Source organism: Halyomorpha halys, unplaced genomic scaffold (genome assembly GCF_000696795.3).
Source record: "Halyomorpha halys isolate HHAL.00 unplaced genomic scaffold, Hhal_1.1 Scaffold841.1, whole genome shotgun sequence".
Taxonomy (NCBI): domain Eukaryota; kingdom Metazoa; phylum Arthropoda; class Insecta; order Hemiptera; family Pentatomidae; genus Halyomorpha; species Halyomorpha halys.
In genome coordinates, this window is record NW_027108805.1 from 20,341 (window position 1) to 37,493 (window position 17,153).

Sequence of the window (17,153 nt, forward strand, 5' to 3'; positions counted from 1 at the left end):
CTTACGTACCATAATGATATTACAATAATACAAAATATGGAAACAAATATGTATTTATCATAATAAAATATCGATATTCCATTTTTAATTATTCTTTACAAATTAAGAGTAAAGGAACAACACAAGAACAAGGAAAGTAATTTCGGAATATTGTTGTTGATATTCCATATCGATATTACAACAATGTAAAACATCGAAAAAAAAATTTAATTATAAAAATAAAATATCGATATTCCATTTTTAATTATTCTTCAACAAAACTATTATATTTTAGTTAATATTTTTTATGTTTATGATATGGTTGTCGTGGTGTTGCTTTTTTTCATTGTTATTAAGAGTTTCTTATGTATTTTGATAAGGTACGACACCAAATAAGTCTTCCAATATCTGGCTATGGTATCATTTTATAATTATTATTATAATTAGGTCTGATATAATATCGATATCGATATTGCTATCCGATATCGACATCGATATTTTTCTTTCGATATCCCATCCCTACTGCTCAGCAGGACCTTTTATCTCTCAATAGAAAACAAACTTCTAATTTATAAGACTATATTAAGACCTATCCGGACCTACGGGTTTGAACTTTGGGAAACAGCTAAACCATCAAACATTAAAGTATCCAATCCTTTCAGTACAAAATCCTTAGAACTATAGTCAATGCACCTTGTTACTTCTCATACGTGGTGGATAAAGTGGGCTCAGGGATTCTCATGTAGACAGTGTAAATATTATATGGTATAATATTGTAGAGTGTGAATATGACTGGAGATTATTTTATTTTATTATAATTCTATTTTATTTATTTATTATTTCTTGTAGATAGTTCAATTATGTTCATTTTCTTTATCCTTCTGTTTGTATATTTTTAGAAAGAGATTTTATTTATTTTATATGGATTTTTTTTCATTTATTTTATTTTAGTATGAATGTGATCAGTTATCACAATTACTTATTGCCCTACAATGTTGTGGGAGATTGTAATATTTATCAATAAATAAAATAGATTCGAAAAAAAAAATCATAGCTAACTACTCTGATTAAAATTAAATTATATAAGCTAATACGGAACACATCTGCCAAATTAAAGCCATCTATCCCCCAATGGCGATTTAGCGGTTTCTGTGAATCGAAGCTTTCATCGGTATAAAAATAATTACAAATTTAATTACTAACCATCAATTAGCTGATTAATTGGAAAAATCAAAGGGACATAAAGCTAATTTTAATAATTAAATATTCCATTAGCACCAATAATCCAAGAATCGTGGGTTGCATAAAGTGGACCTAATTTTATTAATTAACTTGAATAAAAATTTAATTATAGAAGTTATTTTGATTTAATATTTATTTTTCACTCGTTTCCTCTTTTAATTTGTAATTGATATTTTACCGAATAATTTATAAAATATGGAGTATGTGTTATTATAAAGAATTATTTCAAATCTAACACTAATTTGAAATAAAATAATTATTTCTTAAATGTTATACAACGTAATATCTATGAATAAAATATTTATATAACATAAAGCCTTGTTATTATTTATTATGTAATATTGCTTACGCCTTTTGGCATGTAGTGTAAATTTGTGATTCATTAGACAACCTCCGCCCAGGATTAGTGTGAATTCGCGAAAAGAAACCTTCCAGTAGCAGATCCCTGCTCTAGAGGTATTGCAGTTTACTTACTGGATTTATTGGTAGTGTGTCAGTCAATAATGTGTGTTCCAGTAGGGTTTGGTGTCCAGCAAGTAGGTCATTAAAAGTATTCCAGATGTCCATACGTCGAAGTAAATAATGTCGATGATCCAGCCTTTTTTTCAAAGTTGGCATATGTGATTTGCCGGTCAGTTGTTTATTTTGTCTCTGTTTAGGTAACAGTGTATTGTAAAGTATTAGTTGAGGACAGTTTAAACATTTAAGGGTAAATATAACCAATATAAACTGGTCCGATTTAATATAATCGATATAACATAAATTAAATAAAAAATAATTCAAAATAAATATAAATAATTTAATTTGTTTTGTTAAACGAAAAAGTACATAGTGTCAACTACAGATGAGCAAAAAGCGAATTCTTCGAAAAGGCAATTTGTTCTCTGTAAATAATATTGAAGGGTGGAGAGACAATTCTACTTCAAAGAATCAAATATGTCCTCGATGTATAATTTCAGGTACAAGTATTTAAAACATCGCAGTTATTATTCGTCTTTAATCGTTAAAAAGTAATACCAAAACAGTCACAAATTATATATTCAGTGTCCACATTTTAATAGATTTTATTATAAAAAATTATAAAGTAGAAAGTATTGAATGTAAATACTATTGACAACAGATTGGACAAATAGAAGATATTTTAAAAATTGTTTCATTTTAATAGAATTTACAATGCATTTCATATTAAGTTAAAAAAGTAAATCTGTACTCCTACAATGCATAACGTGTTAGGGGTGCAGTACTTTGTTTGGAAGTACTGTTACTTGATCAATGGTCGTATAAGGAGGTGATTCTTTGACCAGAGTCAAGCTTGAACACCAGATTTTTGCCGAATTAAGGGCTTCATAAGGCTGGATGGACCCCAGAGGGCTCCCGAAACCACAGGGCTGACTCAAGGCTACAGTAAAACACAAAATAATTACCTGCCACAGCCGAATTCGAATCCCATGGAGTTAGTAACACGATACCTTACCACAAATATCCACTTTTTGACAAAATCTAGGTAACATTATAACTTTAATAGATCACATTTTAACAACCAATCATTACAAGCAATTTTATTTTTAAGGAACCGCACTATATACTGAATTTTTTTTTTTTAGCAACTCATTATATGATTTAGTGAAGTGAAAATATTTACTATCCTAAGTCTATAATCACAGTTTGCGGGTTCTTGAAGTTAGTAGCACAGTGCCTTGCCACAGAGCTACCCACTCCCTTTGGATATCAAGTGTTCATCTTATACTTCGAAGCATAAGTAATCACAAAATGCCAGCTCTACAAGACACTAATCCGGCCAGTCGTAACTTACGGATGGGAAGCCTGGACCCTGACAAGTGGCGAACCAACAGGGAGGTCTACGAGTGAGGGAGTTGTGAAGTGGCATATAAGGCTAGGGAGGCTGCACTGGGTTGGCCATGTCGTCAGGATGTTAGCGGATGAGACCCCGAGGAGGTTGCTGGACGGTAGGGTGCAATGGATCAGAGGAAGAGGCAGGCCAAGGCTGAGATGGGAGGATGCCGTCATCAGGGATTCCAGGGAAATTCTGAGCATCCGCAACTGGAGAGCGGCCGCACAAGACCGAGCTACATGCCGAAGGCTCATTGAGGAGGCCAAGGTCCAAACTGGGCTGTAGCGCCAAGGATAGATAGATAGATCTTATACTTCGAAGGGGGAGATAGATATCAATCTGATTCCAGTTACTCAAAGGATTTAAGCTCTAGACTTTGAACGAACCTGACGACTCTTATCTCAGATTATTTAATCTGCTGAGGTTTCGTTTCACTGATATAACATTATTTGTACAAATACATGTCATTCTTTGAGCTGAGGTAGCAGTTCCTTAATTTCTGGAGGCCAGCAATCAAAATGGAGTGAATGATATTATATTGTTATGAATTTCCTTAAAATGAGAATAATATTCAACAGTTCCATTGACTCACTTCTGTATTTAGTTCCTAGTTTTTTTTCATTGATTTTAAAGTTTTTTGGTTCAAATTTTTCAATAAATTGTGTGCAATATTTTAATTCAAAATTTCTAAGTATATTTTTTTTTTTAAATTAGCAAAATTGAATGAAGGACCAGGACCGTACACATTAGTTTTATATAAGATATGAGTGAAATATATTATAATTTAAGCCAGAAATAAAACAAGAAACGGCTAAAAGAGAAAGACAGTTACTGCTAGATATTACCACCCCGGTTGTTTACAATAAATGAGTTAGACAATCTGATTGGGACAAGACGGCGTATGCCACTAATGAGCCGACTGGAGAGGAACCGTAACAGATAAGATAAGGGAACAAAGGGAGCAATGTCCCGACCGCCAGATAGCGCTAAGTGTCCTCCCAAACCCTAACCCTAATGTCTGTTCTCTTAGGCCAGCAGTGACAGTACCGTCTCTTCATCTCCTATATTTCTCTATGTCTATGTTAGCATGTAAACATGTAGAGGGAGAATCAAAATCCTAAAGCCTAGCTTGGGCTATCATTTAGCATAGTCTGTTAAATTAGGTAATAACCTACAAAAACAGTCGGGGCAAACATCTGAATTTCTTAAAATACATACTGCCGGGAACAGTCATGATATATATTTATCTGTATCATAGATCTTAGGGAGCGCGGTGGCACAGTAATAAGGCACTAACTCCAAGGCCTAGGTTCGAATCTGGCTGTGGCAGATAATTATTTTTGATACAAAATAGCCGTGAGTCAACCCTGTGTGTTCTGAATCCCTCCTGCGTTATAAAGTAGCCTTAATTGGGGAAAAATCTGGCGGTTGAGCCGCGATATTGAAAAAATCGCCTCCTTAAATAATCGTTGTTATAAATACATTACTTCCTTTGGGGACCGTCCGTAGCTTAGATGTTTAGGCCTAGGTCTATCGTTCTGAGATCTGCGGGAGTTGACTTTTTCATTCAGTAGCGGTCCCATAAAATGAAAAACTTGTCTCCCCCCCCCCCTCCGCCATAGTTAGAATAGGTTGGACACCTGTAGATAACTAGGCAAACATCACCTTCGTAGTGGATTGCCTTAAAACAAAAATATGACCACTTAAAGGGTCTTAGTAGTTCCCATTATTATTATTATTATTATCATCGATCTGTAAAAAATCCAATCATTTTTTGTAATGAAACTTGTTTTCCGACATTCTGAAACTCAAGAAAAAAAAAATTATGCAGGAGTAAACTGATTTCTTGATGCAGGATGATAAGGAAGTGGAAGATGGTCAAGGAAGGAGTGGACAACGCTGGTCAATTTTAGCAAGAAAATATAGTAATAGGAGCGCAGGAGCTTAACCATCCTACCAGGGCTGGTCCAATTGAATAAACTAATATTTTCTCCCTTGAGCTATAACAGGAAATGCATGATCATTATTAATAAAATTTTAACACACTATTGCATTTCCTGAAGCTTCACTTCGGTTCCGTTTTTAAATCCATAAGAAATCCTACGTGTACGTGTTTCAGGTAAAACGAAAGTCTGAAAGCCCCCATAATGTAAGCATTGCTAGCGCCCCACGTGGCCAACAGTAAAAACTTACCTCCTCTAGCGCCCTCTGTGGGAAAAAGATACTAGAGGCATGAGCGAGCGACTTTCTCTGAGCAAGCAGTCATTGTTTTTCTTCATTCTTCTTCAATGAAAAATGAGTGAGTAGACGTTTCTGGAGTGTGTTCCTGGAAATAGAGGGATACGGAAGAGGAGAAGATTCACTAACTCTGTTAACCAACCATAATTATTCTCTTTCAGCCATCCCTAAAACCATCTGTAAATTACCCAATAGATATTTTCGGTCAATTATGTTTTATTTTTCATTGCGATTCATACCTACAGTCCATTTACAATACCTAACCAATCAGTTAAAAGTGAACCAACGTTTGATCATAAGTTGAAGGCGCACTTCATATAATAGGAATTTTCGAAAAAAAGTCAGAAAATTATTTTACTTAAAATTCTCGCCTTTGATTTCTTTTGGAAAATCAAAAAATAGCAATAACATCAATACGACTAAACCAATCTACACGAAACTTGGTAATGGTTTAGGGCTCTATAAATTACCACCACACCAACAGCCTTAGATTAGACCTAGTTAAACAAATTAGAATCGGAGATATAAAATAAAATGTTTTTCATTATTTAAAACCAATATTTTGATCATATAAGGGCATCAAGTGAAATTAGTTTTAGTATAAATAAAAATAGCAGACATTTAGCTTCCCAAAGGTGGTGGTAATATAAAATATGAAAAAATGTAGATTATGTGACTAAGGGGCGCAAAAAGAAACATTTCTAATTTTTAATCTTTTTGAGGGTATTTGAGGGTTTCAGACGACGCTAGAACGAATATGATTTGCTTTTAGTTAAAAAAGAAATTGTGAACCCACTTAACTCGAAGCTTCATTATGTCTCTAATAGATAAATCTTTACTTATTTGTGTTTTCACTGACTGCTTCCCCATCCGCCTTCTTCTCATTATTTCAAACTATTAATTGTTTGAATGGTGATCTACAAGGACTAGGGAACGGTATTAGAACTTCATAGAAATTGGATATATTTTAATAATATTTGAAGAACAGGATACTTGTTTGAAGTTGGCCGAGGGATAGAAGAGCTATTGAAGAAGATTGTAACATGTAGGAAGCACTAGTGACACTAACTAAGCTACAAATCTTGTCTCGTGTTTCGTGAAGCTATTTGTCTCCCCCCGGCTCCTCACATATTTAATTAAGCCGCTCTTGACAAATGGGCAGGTACCGCTACCGGTACCGGCTTTTATAACAGGTCACCTCGGCCTGGTAATATCGCCCCTCCGCCCCCTCCCCCTCACCTTTCTTTATACCCGGCCCATTATCGCACCTAATTGTTCCGTCGTATTAGGAAGAAGCAATTAGTTCCAGACCTAGCACTCTTAAATACTATTACTTCCTCAAGAGAAAAGAATATGTTTTGTTAAAAATACTGTCTTATACATTGGTTACGATATTGCCTCTGCGCAAGGTTAACATGAGTTGTACTCGCTTCGTGAAACAATATTATTGAAAGCTACTCCAGCTTGATAGTAACAACCGTTGGAGTCTGCAATATAATTGGGTAACGCAGATAAGAAATATATTAGAAAGCTTCGGAACGTTTGACACGATACTTGATGATCCGGTAAGGATCAAAATTTGAATGGGGGAGATCTTGGATAGATATAGGGAATCTGTTAAGGATAAAGACCTCTTACTCTTACGAGAATCGACCTATAACGGTAGGGTCTTCATTAAAACGGGTGCTCCTCAAAGCTACCTAAAAATCAGCTGCCCTATAACTCACTTGAGAATAATTGCCCAATCACGACTCTCCAGTAAATATGCAATTACTCTAAGTGTCGGTCCACACAAATATCCTTTGGACCCACAGAAGCTTTGTCCAGCTTGTGATGGAACGGCCCTGGAGGATTGTTTCCATTTTTTGACAAATTTCCCGGCATATCATAAGAACCGAATCCGAAACTAAGCAATATTAGCCAGAATCAGTTGTATGAATTTCTGTCCGTACCCTCAGGATTGGATCAGCATTTTTTTGTATATGTAACTCAAAATCTTTTGTTTAGAGCTAGACACCTACGGTCACAGTAGGAGGTATAGTTTTTTTCTAATATTATTAAATATGAAGTGACGTTTTTGTTTTATTATTTTATTCTAACGAATATGGATAGCCCAGCTTGGGTATATTGTATATTATTAGTTTATATAAACGATATTTTTTTCGATTAGTTTATATCACCATTTTTATGGTTTTGTAAGTAAAAGTATTACAATTGATTATTTATTTTATGTATCTCACAGGCTAACTCTATTTGTAAGGGGGTTGCCCCATAAACAAATAAATAAATTATTATTTTAATTATATTATTTCAATTTCTTGAGACAAGGTAATTATTTATTAAATAAAGCAAAACTTGTATCCTTTTTTGTCTCAACACTTTTTATTTTTCACCAGTCCAACTTTTCGGCCATTTTAGTCATCCTCAAGGACATCTTCAATTATAATTTCTTCCTCACATTAAATTTAGAGTTACTTTTGCAGGCTATTCTGCCCAGGTCATTCATTAATTATAAGTTTAAAGCCTATTTTTTTTTAAAATTTAAAATCATAAATATTTAATTCTTCTTATATAAGATTATCCACACAAATTCACTACCATATAACAAACCTTATTATATGAAGAAGAAATTATAATTGAAGATGTCCTTGAGAATGGCTAAAATGGCCGAAACGTTAGACTGGTGAAAAATAAAAAGTGTTGAGACAAAAAAGGAAACAAGTTTTAATTTATTTAATAAATAAATTATTATTATTACTGCTCCCAGTTAGAGACTAAGTGATTGAAAATTAACAATTAAACACAAATTATAACCAACTTCCTTAATGAAAAAAATAAGAACGAAACGTTAGAAATTAACTCTAATAAAGAAATTATTATTAACTAACTACAAGAGAGTTGCAGATAAAATAAAAATACCTATCTCAGCTTTGCCTAAAAATATCTATATCTATCTGCTTTGTAATTTAACGTGTTTGATAACCGTCATGACTAAAAACATACTGAGATGGTCCTAATAGATATAGGAAAGGCATTCGACACTATCAACCAAAAGTTATTGATTTTCAAATGAATTAATTTAAATATTCCAATATACTTAATATTACTCATTCAGTCATATTTACCAAATCGATCGTTCATTTCAGACAATAATATAACCTCCCCTACGTATCATATTATTGCTGGTCTCCCACAGGGTTCTTGTTTAAGTCCCATACTATTAAATATCTTCACAAATGTTTACACGGAATTTAAAAAGGTTGTGTTGTAGCCAACATATAATCATTAATCGATTATGTAACAGATGCTATAAAAACAAAAGAAATCCGCTCTCTTTTGTTTCTATATACTGCAAATTAACAGATGACTTCTTAGCCCATCTATGTGTGTGCACACATCGTCTGAAGTCTCTCTTCACTACGCACTCCCAGTTGCTAACATCTCCGACGTTTTCATCAGTTTTGCCACGGCGGGCGGACAACAATGGCTCATACTCCAAGAGGACAAGACGGGTGGAAGTATTTCCTTTTGTCGATCTACCCCCAAGGGGACATCCACCTAAGGCAACCACAGCCGGGGCCCCATCAATTACCGGTGATATAAGACTTTTTTTTCCTCTTTTGTTCAATTTCAATATAATGTTTTAATAGTTTTATGTTGGGTTAAGTTCTTTTTTTATTTATTTTTTTAGTTTGTATGTATGTTTATATATATTTTTTTTTTACACTTTATTATGTTCAATTATTTAAAATACCACAAAAACAAAATTCGGCTATTCATTTATTTTATATCAAATCATTCGAATCTGCTTTCAAGAGTTCCCTGTTAGATCCTAGGTCTATCAGCCATATATGAGCTAGCTTTATCGTGGCATTTGTATTGTATTTGTAGAATACTATAAATTATAAATGTATAAAGTATTAAAATAAGAAGTTATTATATTGAACATCTATATACACATATATATCGAAATCCTTATTTCCGACAATGGAAGGATGAAAAAAAGTAAAGTGAAGTGATGTTATTATTCAAAATCAAGCTCAAAAGTTTACTAATAACATATATAAAACAAAAAGATTTCTCTAGCATTAAACGTCCTTATTCGTACATTTATCTTCTATAGTAATACTAAATGTCTCCAACGATTAACTGCCTGAAATTATACAATCTTATAGATTCATACTGGAACTAAAGTCACTCAGTCCTTTGGAATCGTTTTCCAAGAACTGATGCTTAAGTTCTGCAAGTTAGTATCTATTCAATCTGCCCTGTTTAGAGCACGAACGAAACCTGAGGCAATTTAGAAGCCCGTTAAAGCAGAGAACAATATTGACATTCAAAATCCTCCAGGGGATGTTGAATAATGTATCGAGTTCACCATCTAATCCAAATTTACTGAATATTTTAAACATAATTTACAGGCATACATACATTTACATTGAACTGTTGATATGTATGAAAACAAAACATCCAACAGATCTAAACATTGTGTGCTACTACCTCAGTGATCATCAAGAAAAGTTCTTTATGTATTACAGTCAAATCTAAACTAAAACCAGATAAATATCCGTATTTATAAAAAAAAACATTAAGGCCATTTCTGATGTGCGGTTGTAAGGTCTGGGAAGCGGTTTCTTGAAAACCCGAAATTTTTTTTTTTATTTTCAAAACCTCTTTATTGATAAAATATATATACAATACGGATCATATGTTACAATAATATAATATATAATACATTTATTTACATTTTTTCTTGTTTTGCCTTACGCATTATAAGATTAGCAAAAACATAGTCCGCTGAAGGCGGTCCTGAAAACCCGAAAAAAAAATACAACCATCCCAAAGAAGGTACTCAGAACCGTAGTGGACGCCTCCTTATTTCGTAAGAAATAGGCAGTTACATCGCGAACTACAGCTAGAATCTATCGATGAGTTAATCAAAAAAGTAATCCGAAATTTCATTAATAGTTACCAACAGCAGGTAAAAAGGAGCTAGTTACTTACAACTTGTGCTCGAAGGCTATTGTAGGATGTTCTGTTATGAGCTTTCTATTTATCTATTTTTAATTATATTATTTCAATTTCTTGATACAAGGTAATTATTTATTAAATAAATCAAAAATTTTTATCCATTTTTGTCTCAACACTTTTATTTTTCACCAGTCCAACGTTTCAGCCATTCTAGCCATCCTCAAGGACATCTTCAATATAATTTCTTCCTCACATTAATTTAAAGTTTCTTTTCAGGCTATGGTGTTATATTATACCATGGCTAAAAATGGTTTGTTATATGGTAGTGTATTAATTGTGAATAACCTTATATAAGAAAAATTAAATATTAATGATTTTAAATTTAAAAAAATAAAAAATAGGCTTTTAACTTATAATAAAGAAAATGACCTGGGCAGAATAGCCTGAAAAAGTAACTCTAAATTTAATGTGAGGAAGAAATTATAATTGAAGATGCCCTACAGGTAACCATAAAATACAAAGGTAGTAAAAGGTAATACCCAATACGATTTATCCTTTTTTCACATAATAAAGCATTCACTAATTAATTGTTTTTTCTGTTTTAGAGAGATCGGGAAAAAAAAGTATGTGAGAGAAACAATCAGATTCAAGCTACTCCCAAAATAATATAAGTAAAATATGTGTACTTCTTGACTCGTTTTAAACTAAAACATGTATCTAGCACTATTGGGCAAACATTATCTTTAGTTGAAACTAACAGCTAAAATTGCCATGGGTACGATATTTATTTATCAATGGTTCATTCATGAATAAGGTTTGTATCTATGGCAACTTAAGCTATTAGTTTCATCTATAGTTATTGCCCATCTATGGTATCTACTGCACTTACCAAGTTTAACAATCTCTTTGCCATTTAACCTATGTATTGGTTCGTTTCATAAGAAATGTCAGTTTTAACAGAAACGTTTATTTATTAAAACAACTTTATAAAATCAAAACATTTTTATCAAAATACTGCAATGCTTCGCTATTGCTATATTTGAGTATGTATAAGGATTTAACGAACACAATTGATAGTTTGATGTATATTATTGTATTTAGTTATAATTAAACATACATGTATAATTTATTATTTTGATTTGGTAACATAAATTAAACCAATATATGCGATGACAAACGTTTTTAGCATTTGTGCTAAGATTCAACCATTCCCTTTTATATGTATATGTATAGATGATGTGATAAGATGGCAACTATCGCAACGCCACCTTCAGGGATTCCAGGACAGTATGCTGTGGAGGATGATACGCACTACATCGTGGAAGAAGAAGAAGCCTCCAGAACTGCATCAGCTCCTCGATCTGCCCACAGGACCAGAGTTCATTGGTCGGAGGCATGAGTTATGGTAGCAATTCCTGCTGACTCTACAACTCCGAGCCACCTCCCTCCACAGCTCCTATATATGCCCCCATTAATTCCAAGCTTGTTAGATCTGTACTAGTAATAGTTGTAGCATGTCGTAATGTTCATTGTACTATTTGTTTACCAATAAAGTTTTTTTTTCACTTTATCTCCGTTGAATTTCGTAATTATGTCAAGTTCTTTGACGTCCTCCAATCTCTGACCATTTCACTCTTTCAATCATTGACACCAGCGTCCCCTCCAGTACGATGGCAAGACCTACATCACCGTTGCCAATGGAAATCACAAGTGACAGAGACACATATCTAGTTTTTAGTTTTAGTGCCAGTCAACGAAATGTGGTGTGCCCCAACACCTCACACAACTCAGACAGACAAGAGATGTCTAAAAAACTGAAAAACAATGTGAATTAGCCTATTGAACTATATGAACGAAAAATGGGTAAGTAGCTTATTCATATATTTATATCATATAAATTACTTAGCCATTGTATCATATATTTCATTTTTCTTTCATTTAGTTCAATGAGCTGATTTACATTGTTCAGTTTTTTAGACACCACTTACATATTTTATCATATAAATATCTTCTTACCTATATAATATCATATTTCATCTTCTATTGTTATCAATCTACTAATGTCTAATTCCATGGTTATTTTTATTTTCAATTCATCGTTATGTATACTTCAAAATTTGTTAGTCTATTAATTCCGTTTATTTTTGTTTCTCTGAATGATGGTTGTTATTTCATTTTGTTTTATAGCCCCAATAAAGACCTGAAAATCAGGTCGAAACGTCGCCAGGAATAAATAATTTTTTGTTTATTTGTGTTGTTTTTTTTACCGACCGCACACCCCGACTTAATTAAAATAAATGAGTAATATAAGAGATATTGAGTCCACTAATCTTCCCCCTAATGATATATGGTGCATTCAGCTCTTGATCCTCAAGCATACAATATGAATGTGACTGTGACGTTTTGTTTTTGTTTTCGTACAAACACAAACCACAAAGTGGAACTAAGGACTCATACGCACTATCCTTACCAGACAGAGAGAGAGAGAGACAGTATAGAAGTAAGAAGGGCAGAAAGGGAGTATTAAAGGCGGGTCCAGCGACAGACAAAGGAGGGCCCTTGATTACTGCAAACAAAGCCGCCCGGGGTGCAACAAACGAAAACTTATGGAAATCATTACCCCCCTCCCCTCCTCCTCCGCATTTTTAATTACAATCGCCCCGAGTCCTAACTCTTCAGGTATTAACCACCTTTTCTTTGTAGGCCAGGTCATCTGCTTTAATAACGAAACCTCTCGCCCGGCTCGGGTACTGCTAGATATTAAAATTTTTTCGGGAGTTGGCCGCCTCCTGTCTTCCCGAGGCAGTTTAGAAATGTTATCCAATCCATTGAATGGTGTATGGTCTGGTAAATATTAAAATATACCTATAATTAATGGGGTAGGATATCTATAATAATCGTATTAATACTAAAACATATCTATAATATAATTACATAATTGTAAAATTTCCGCAGGGGTTAACTTAGTGCAAGGCTAGTAGAGATTAACGTTACTTCGGTTCCCGAGTTCAGTACACAGCACTAACACACACTGTTCAGTACACAGCACTATCACACACAGAACAGTACACAAATCACTTACACCAGTGGTAGCCAATTCCAATGTTCCGTATATAAGATCTACTTTTTATCTTAAAAGTGTGTCGCAATCGACTTGTTGTTATAGGCATAGTCTAAGCGGGAAGAAGAGGTCTGAAATGCATACTTTGTTTATACACTGTGTTTCAGTATAAGGTACATTCCAGCGAATATCAAACAACAACATTTATTATTCACCATTGTACCTAAAAGTAATCGAGTTCTCATTCTTCAATGGAGTAATAAATTTTCGATTTTTTCGGTTTACTACTCATGTTTATGGGTATACTAAATTGAAAAGAAATATGACAATTCAAAGAATAAATATTGAATTAAATATTCTCCTTGAAAATTCAATAAACTCCTGAACTGCGATAATTATTTCCGTTACATTTAGAGAAGTGATAACTGTCGGATTTAAGTAATCCGAATTTTTCGGTTAAATTTCGGTCTTATACAAATTCGGGGTCGGGGGTCTCATTTTCTGATGCCCCCCCCCCTTGCCGCGGACACCGGAAGGCCTCGAAGGCGCTGCGACTGCAATGCCACCCCAGCCTATGCACTAAGCAAGCTACGACCTGGCCTATCCCTACCATCACACCGGAGTCCAGGACACGCTGGCCAACCATCTTTTCAGACACCAGGCGAATACACATGGTTTTCACCATTTCACCCACAGCACACCTAGACGAGGGAAGCGACTAGGGTACGTCAACGCGGCGGCGGAGACGTGACCAGATAAGCACATAATATCCATATTATATAATCTATGAGACCCCAATGCTGTGTTAACACATTATCCACAATTGCCCCTCCAGAGATTAACACCTTTAAAAATAAAGAGAAATACATGCATGTTGTTATCGCTAGAAAGTCTCACAATTTCCAGTCCCCCTTTTCCACACATTAATTTTAATCATAAAATTACACTCGGGACACCTGCAGTATAGCACGAGCAGGTCCCGATGTAAACAATAACAATATTGCATATTACGATCGGGGACAGCAATTCAAGTCTATTAATGTCTAATAGATATATTCAAATTTACAAGAAGTATTTTAAAGTTATGATATATTTATTACGATTTACAATATTGACTTCTTAATTTAAATAGATTTATAATTATTCCAAATACATTTGTAATACTGTCCCATATTATTCCCTCAGTGTAATTACCGCAGTTTATAGATCTGTTACCGATAATGCTCACTTATCAAGGAAATAGATAGGTAAGAAAATGTGAAGCAATTCTGTACAAACTAAATGTAACCCACAGTACAGGTAGGAATATTCTAAAGGCTAAATAAACTAAAGTATAAAGATAACTTTCATGGCATCTGTTAACCAGTGATTTGAAATAACAACATAACAAATGCAGATGGAAAAGTAAAAGTGTTTCACTAAAAATCATGTTTGAAAATATTTGACAGCAGGAAAACAATTAAGGCTTTAACATGTGAATGGATAAGTCAGATGTTTATTTGCTCTTCTTCTTCTCCGATCTTTCCGTTAAAATGCCCAAGTCTGGGAATGACTAAATAAATTCAAATATGACTATTTCCTAATATAATTCAATAGTTAATTCAAGGGATGAACCAATGTTACATAACTTGCAGTTTTATCCATCTAGTCCAATGAAACTCCTGTGCCCCTGAGAAACAACATTTCAGTTTCCTCTTCACTGATTCACTCCTCCTGACAATTTTTAAAATCATATTTTTATTTTTTCTGGATTTTAATTATCTTAATTATCATGAAAATTACTTAGAAATAACTCTTTAGTCATGAGAATTAAAAGTTCTAATCAAAACCTGAAAAAATGGAAATTTCCTCATTTTTCTACTGGTTTCGATTGTGAAACCTTTTTTTAACAGTTACATTAAAATAGCATAAATAATTATTTATAATAGTGACATAAAACTTAAGATATTTTCAAAATAATTGCTAAAACGTAATTACTAAACAATAAACAGGAATTGACAAAGGATATAAATAAATAAAATTAAGCTCGACCACATTATAAAAACTAGTTTTTGTTCTTCAGTGCCTTTTTAGGTTAAAATACGAGCCAAATAGGTCAACAAGTATAAGTTTATTATTGAATTTTTTCCACTTTCCAAGTTTCAGGACTATTGTACCTTAACTTTTTCCTAGTCACTTTATTAGAATTCTAAGCTTAATGAATTCCATGACCATTCCACATTCACTTTCAAAACTTACGTATCTGTATAGTAAGGCCAGGCTCCTGATCTGGACATATTGTTTATATAGGCTCCTGGACATATTGTAGTGAGTCATTATAATAGGTCCGATTCAGTAGTCTGTGGCTTTAACGTGTGAATGGACAAGTCAGATGTTTTTATTATTTGTTACTTACTGATATAATAAAATGATTAATTCGAATAATAAACCACTATATAGCAACTTGCAGAGTTTTATCCATTGAGTCTCATGTTGAAAACAATTATCAATTATCAAATATTTTCACTACCTTACAAAATAATTCACAAAACAACTTTTATATAGAAAAAATAGTTATTATTGTATACGCAATACACATTGACAATAAATTAAACTGGAAAAAACTTTAAATCTGTTATAAGTTTACTTCAATAACTCAAGTTGTTATTTTTATAATTAAAAAATAACTACGGAAAGAAAGATCTTTATTTTGTCATAAACATTTTAGTGTATAGAATGACTCAAAAATACTCAAGTTTCCTTATACCTGCCAAATGCGCTCCTAAAGGACGCACTTAACCTGCGTCCCAGGGTGTGGGTTCTTGACTCTGAACTGTCATTTCGAAGCTCATTTTCATTTTCATTTTTATTCTTCTTAACAAACACCTTTTTTCCAAAGGTCTTTGTCGATGTTCCTGACTCTCCTTCGCTGTGGATTCTAGTAGCACTAAAACTACTCCATACACGACCAATGCTTGAACTGTGAAAAACAGTAAATTAACTAAGTAAAGGTCTTTTCAAAACTAATCCCAATGATTATCAGATAGGTCCTACTTGCTACTTTATGAGTAGTATTATTTTTTTCATATTATAGTTTAATATTTCATAATTATAGAAATATATAATATATAGAAATAAGAATTAATGAATTAATTTAAGAAAAAATTGGAAAACTATTTATTTTTAAAAACAAATTGAAACACAGTGCAAACTTAATCAATCAAGTAACGAGCATCCTCCATCATGGCTTTGCCATTCTGAATAAGTTATATTATCAACTTTTTCTATAGGTATTATCATGAATGGATTATTAAGGATTTTTAGTTGTTTTTTTCCCTCCATTACCATGGCTTTTTCATGATAAAACTTTCAGGTAGTCCTGTAAATTTTGACTAATTAACCTGATTAAAGTTAATGTAGTGAATCGCCTTCCAGATATATGAAGTTAGGTTGTCGAGGTGGTTGTGTTAGATGCTTCCGACTCCAACTCAATATGTGTGGTACTCTATACCAGAGGACCTTGACAATTTTTGTTCACACAGGTTAGGTAGCTGGTTAGAAGAAGAATGGACTGGATGAGTCTTATGGGAACTAGCTGCAGACCTGAACGATGAAAACTTGCTCTGTGGGGAATAAGCCGTGAAGGGGTCCTATGGGAATAAGTCCTTACAAAAGGAGAAAAGTTATAAGAAAGAGGATATGGCCAGTAGGAAATAGCAGAGAAATAAAAACAAAAGATATATAAAAAAATAGTGGAGGAATACTCTAATCTAACAATGTCTATTTGCTACTTCCCAAGAGGTACCAATGTCTATTTGCTACTTCCCAAGA

At 33.4% G+C, this 17,153-nt stretch overlaps 1 protein-coding gene across 2 annotated transcripts in view; it reads right to left on the bottom strand.

Moving 5' to 3' along the window:
• Positions 1-16,010: 16,010 nt before the first annotated feature.
• Positions 16,011-17,153, bottom strand: part of LOC106686582 (uncharacterized) — a 10,808-nt gene continuing 9,665 nt past the window's right edge. For both annotated transcript variants that reach the window (XM_067047126.1, XM_024362352.2), the window contains exon 5: positions 16,011-16,302. In XM_067047126.1, the coding sequence (XP_066903227.1) occupies positions 16,074-16,302 (229 nt within the window). In that variant the 3' untranslated portion in view covers positions 16,011-16,073. The remainder of the gene's footprint in view (positions 16,303-17,153) is intronic.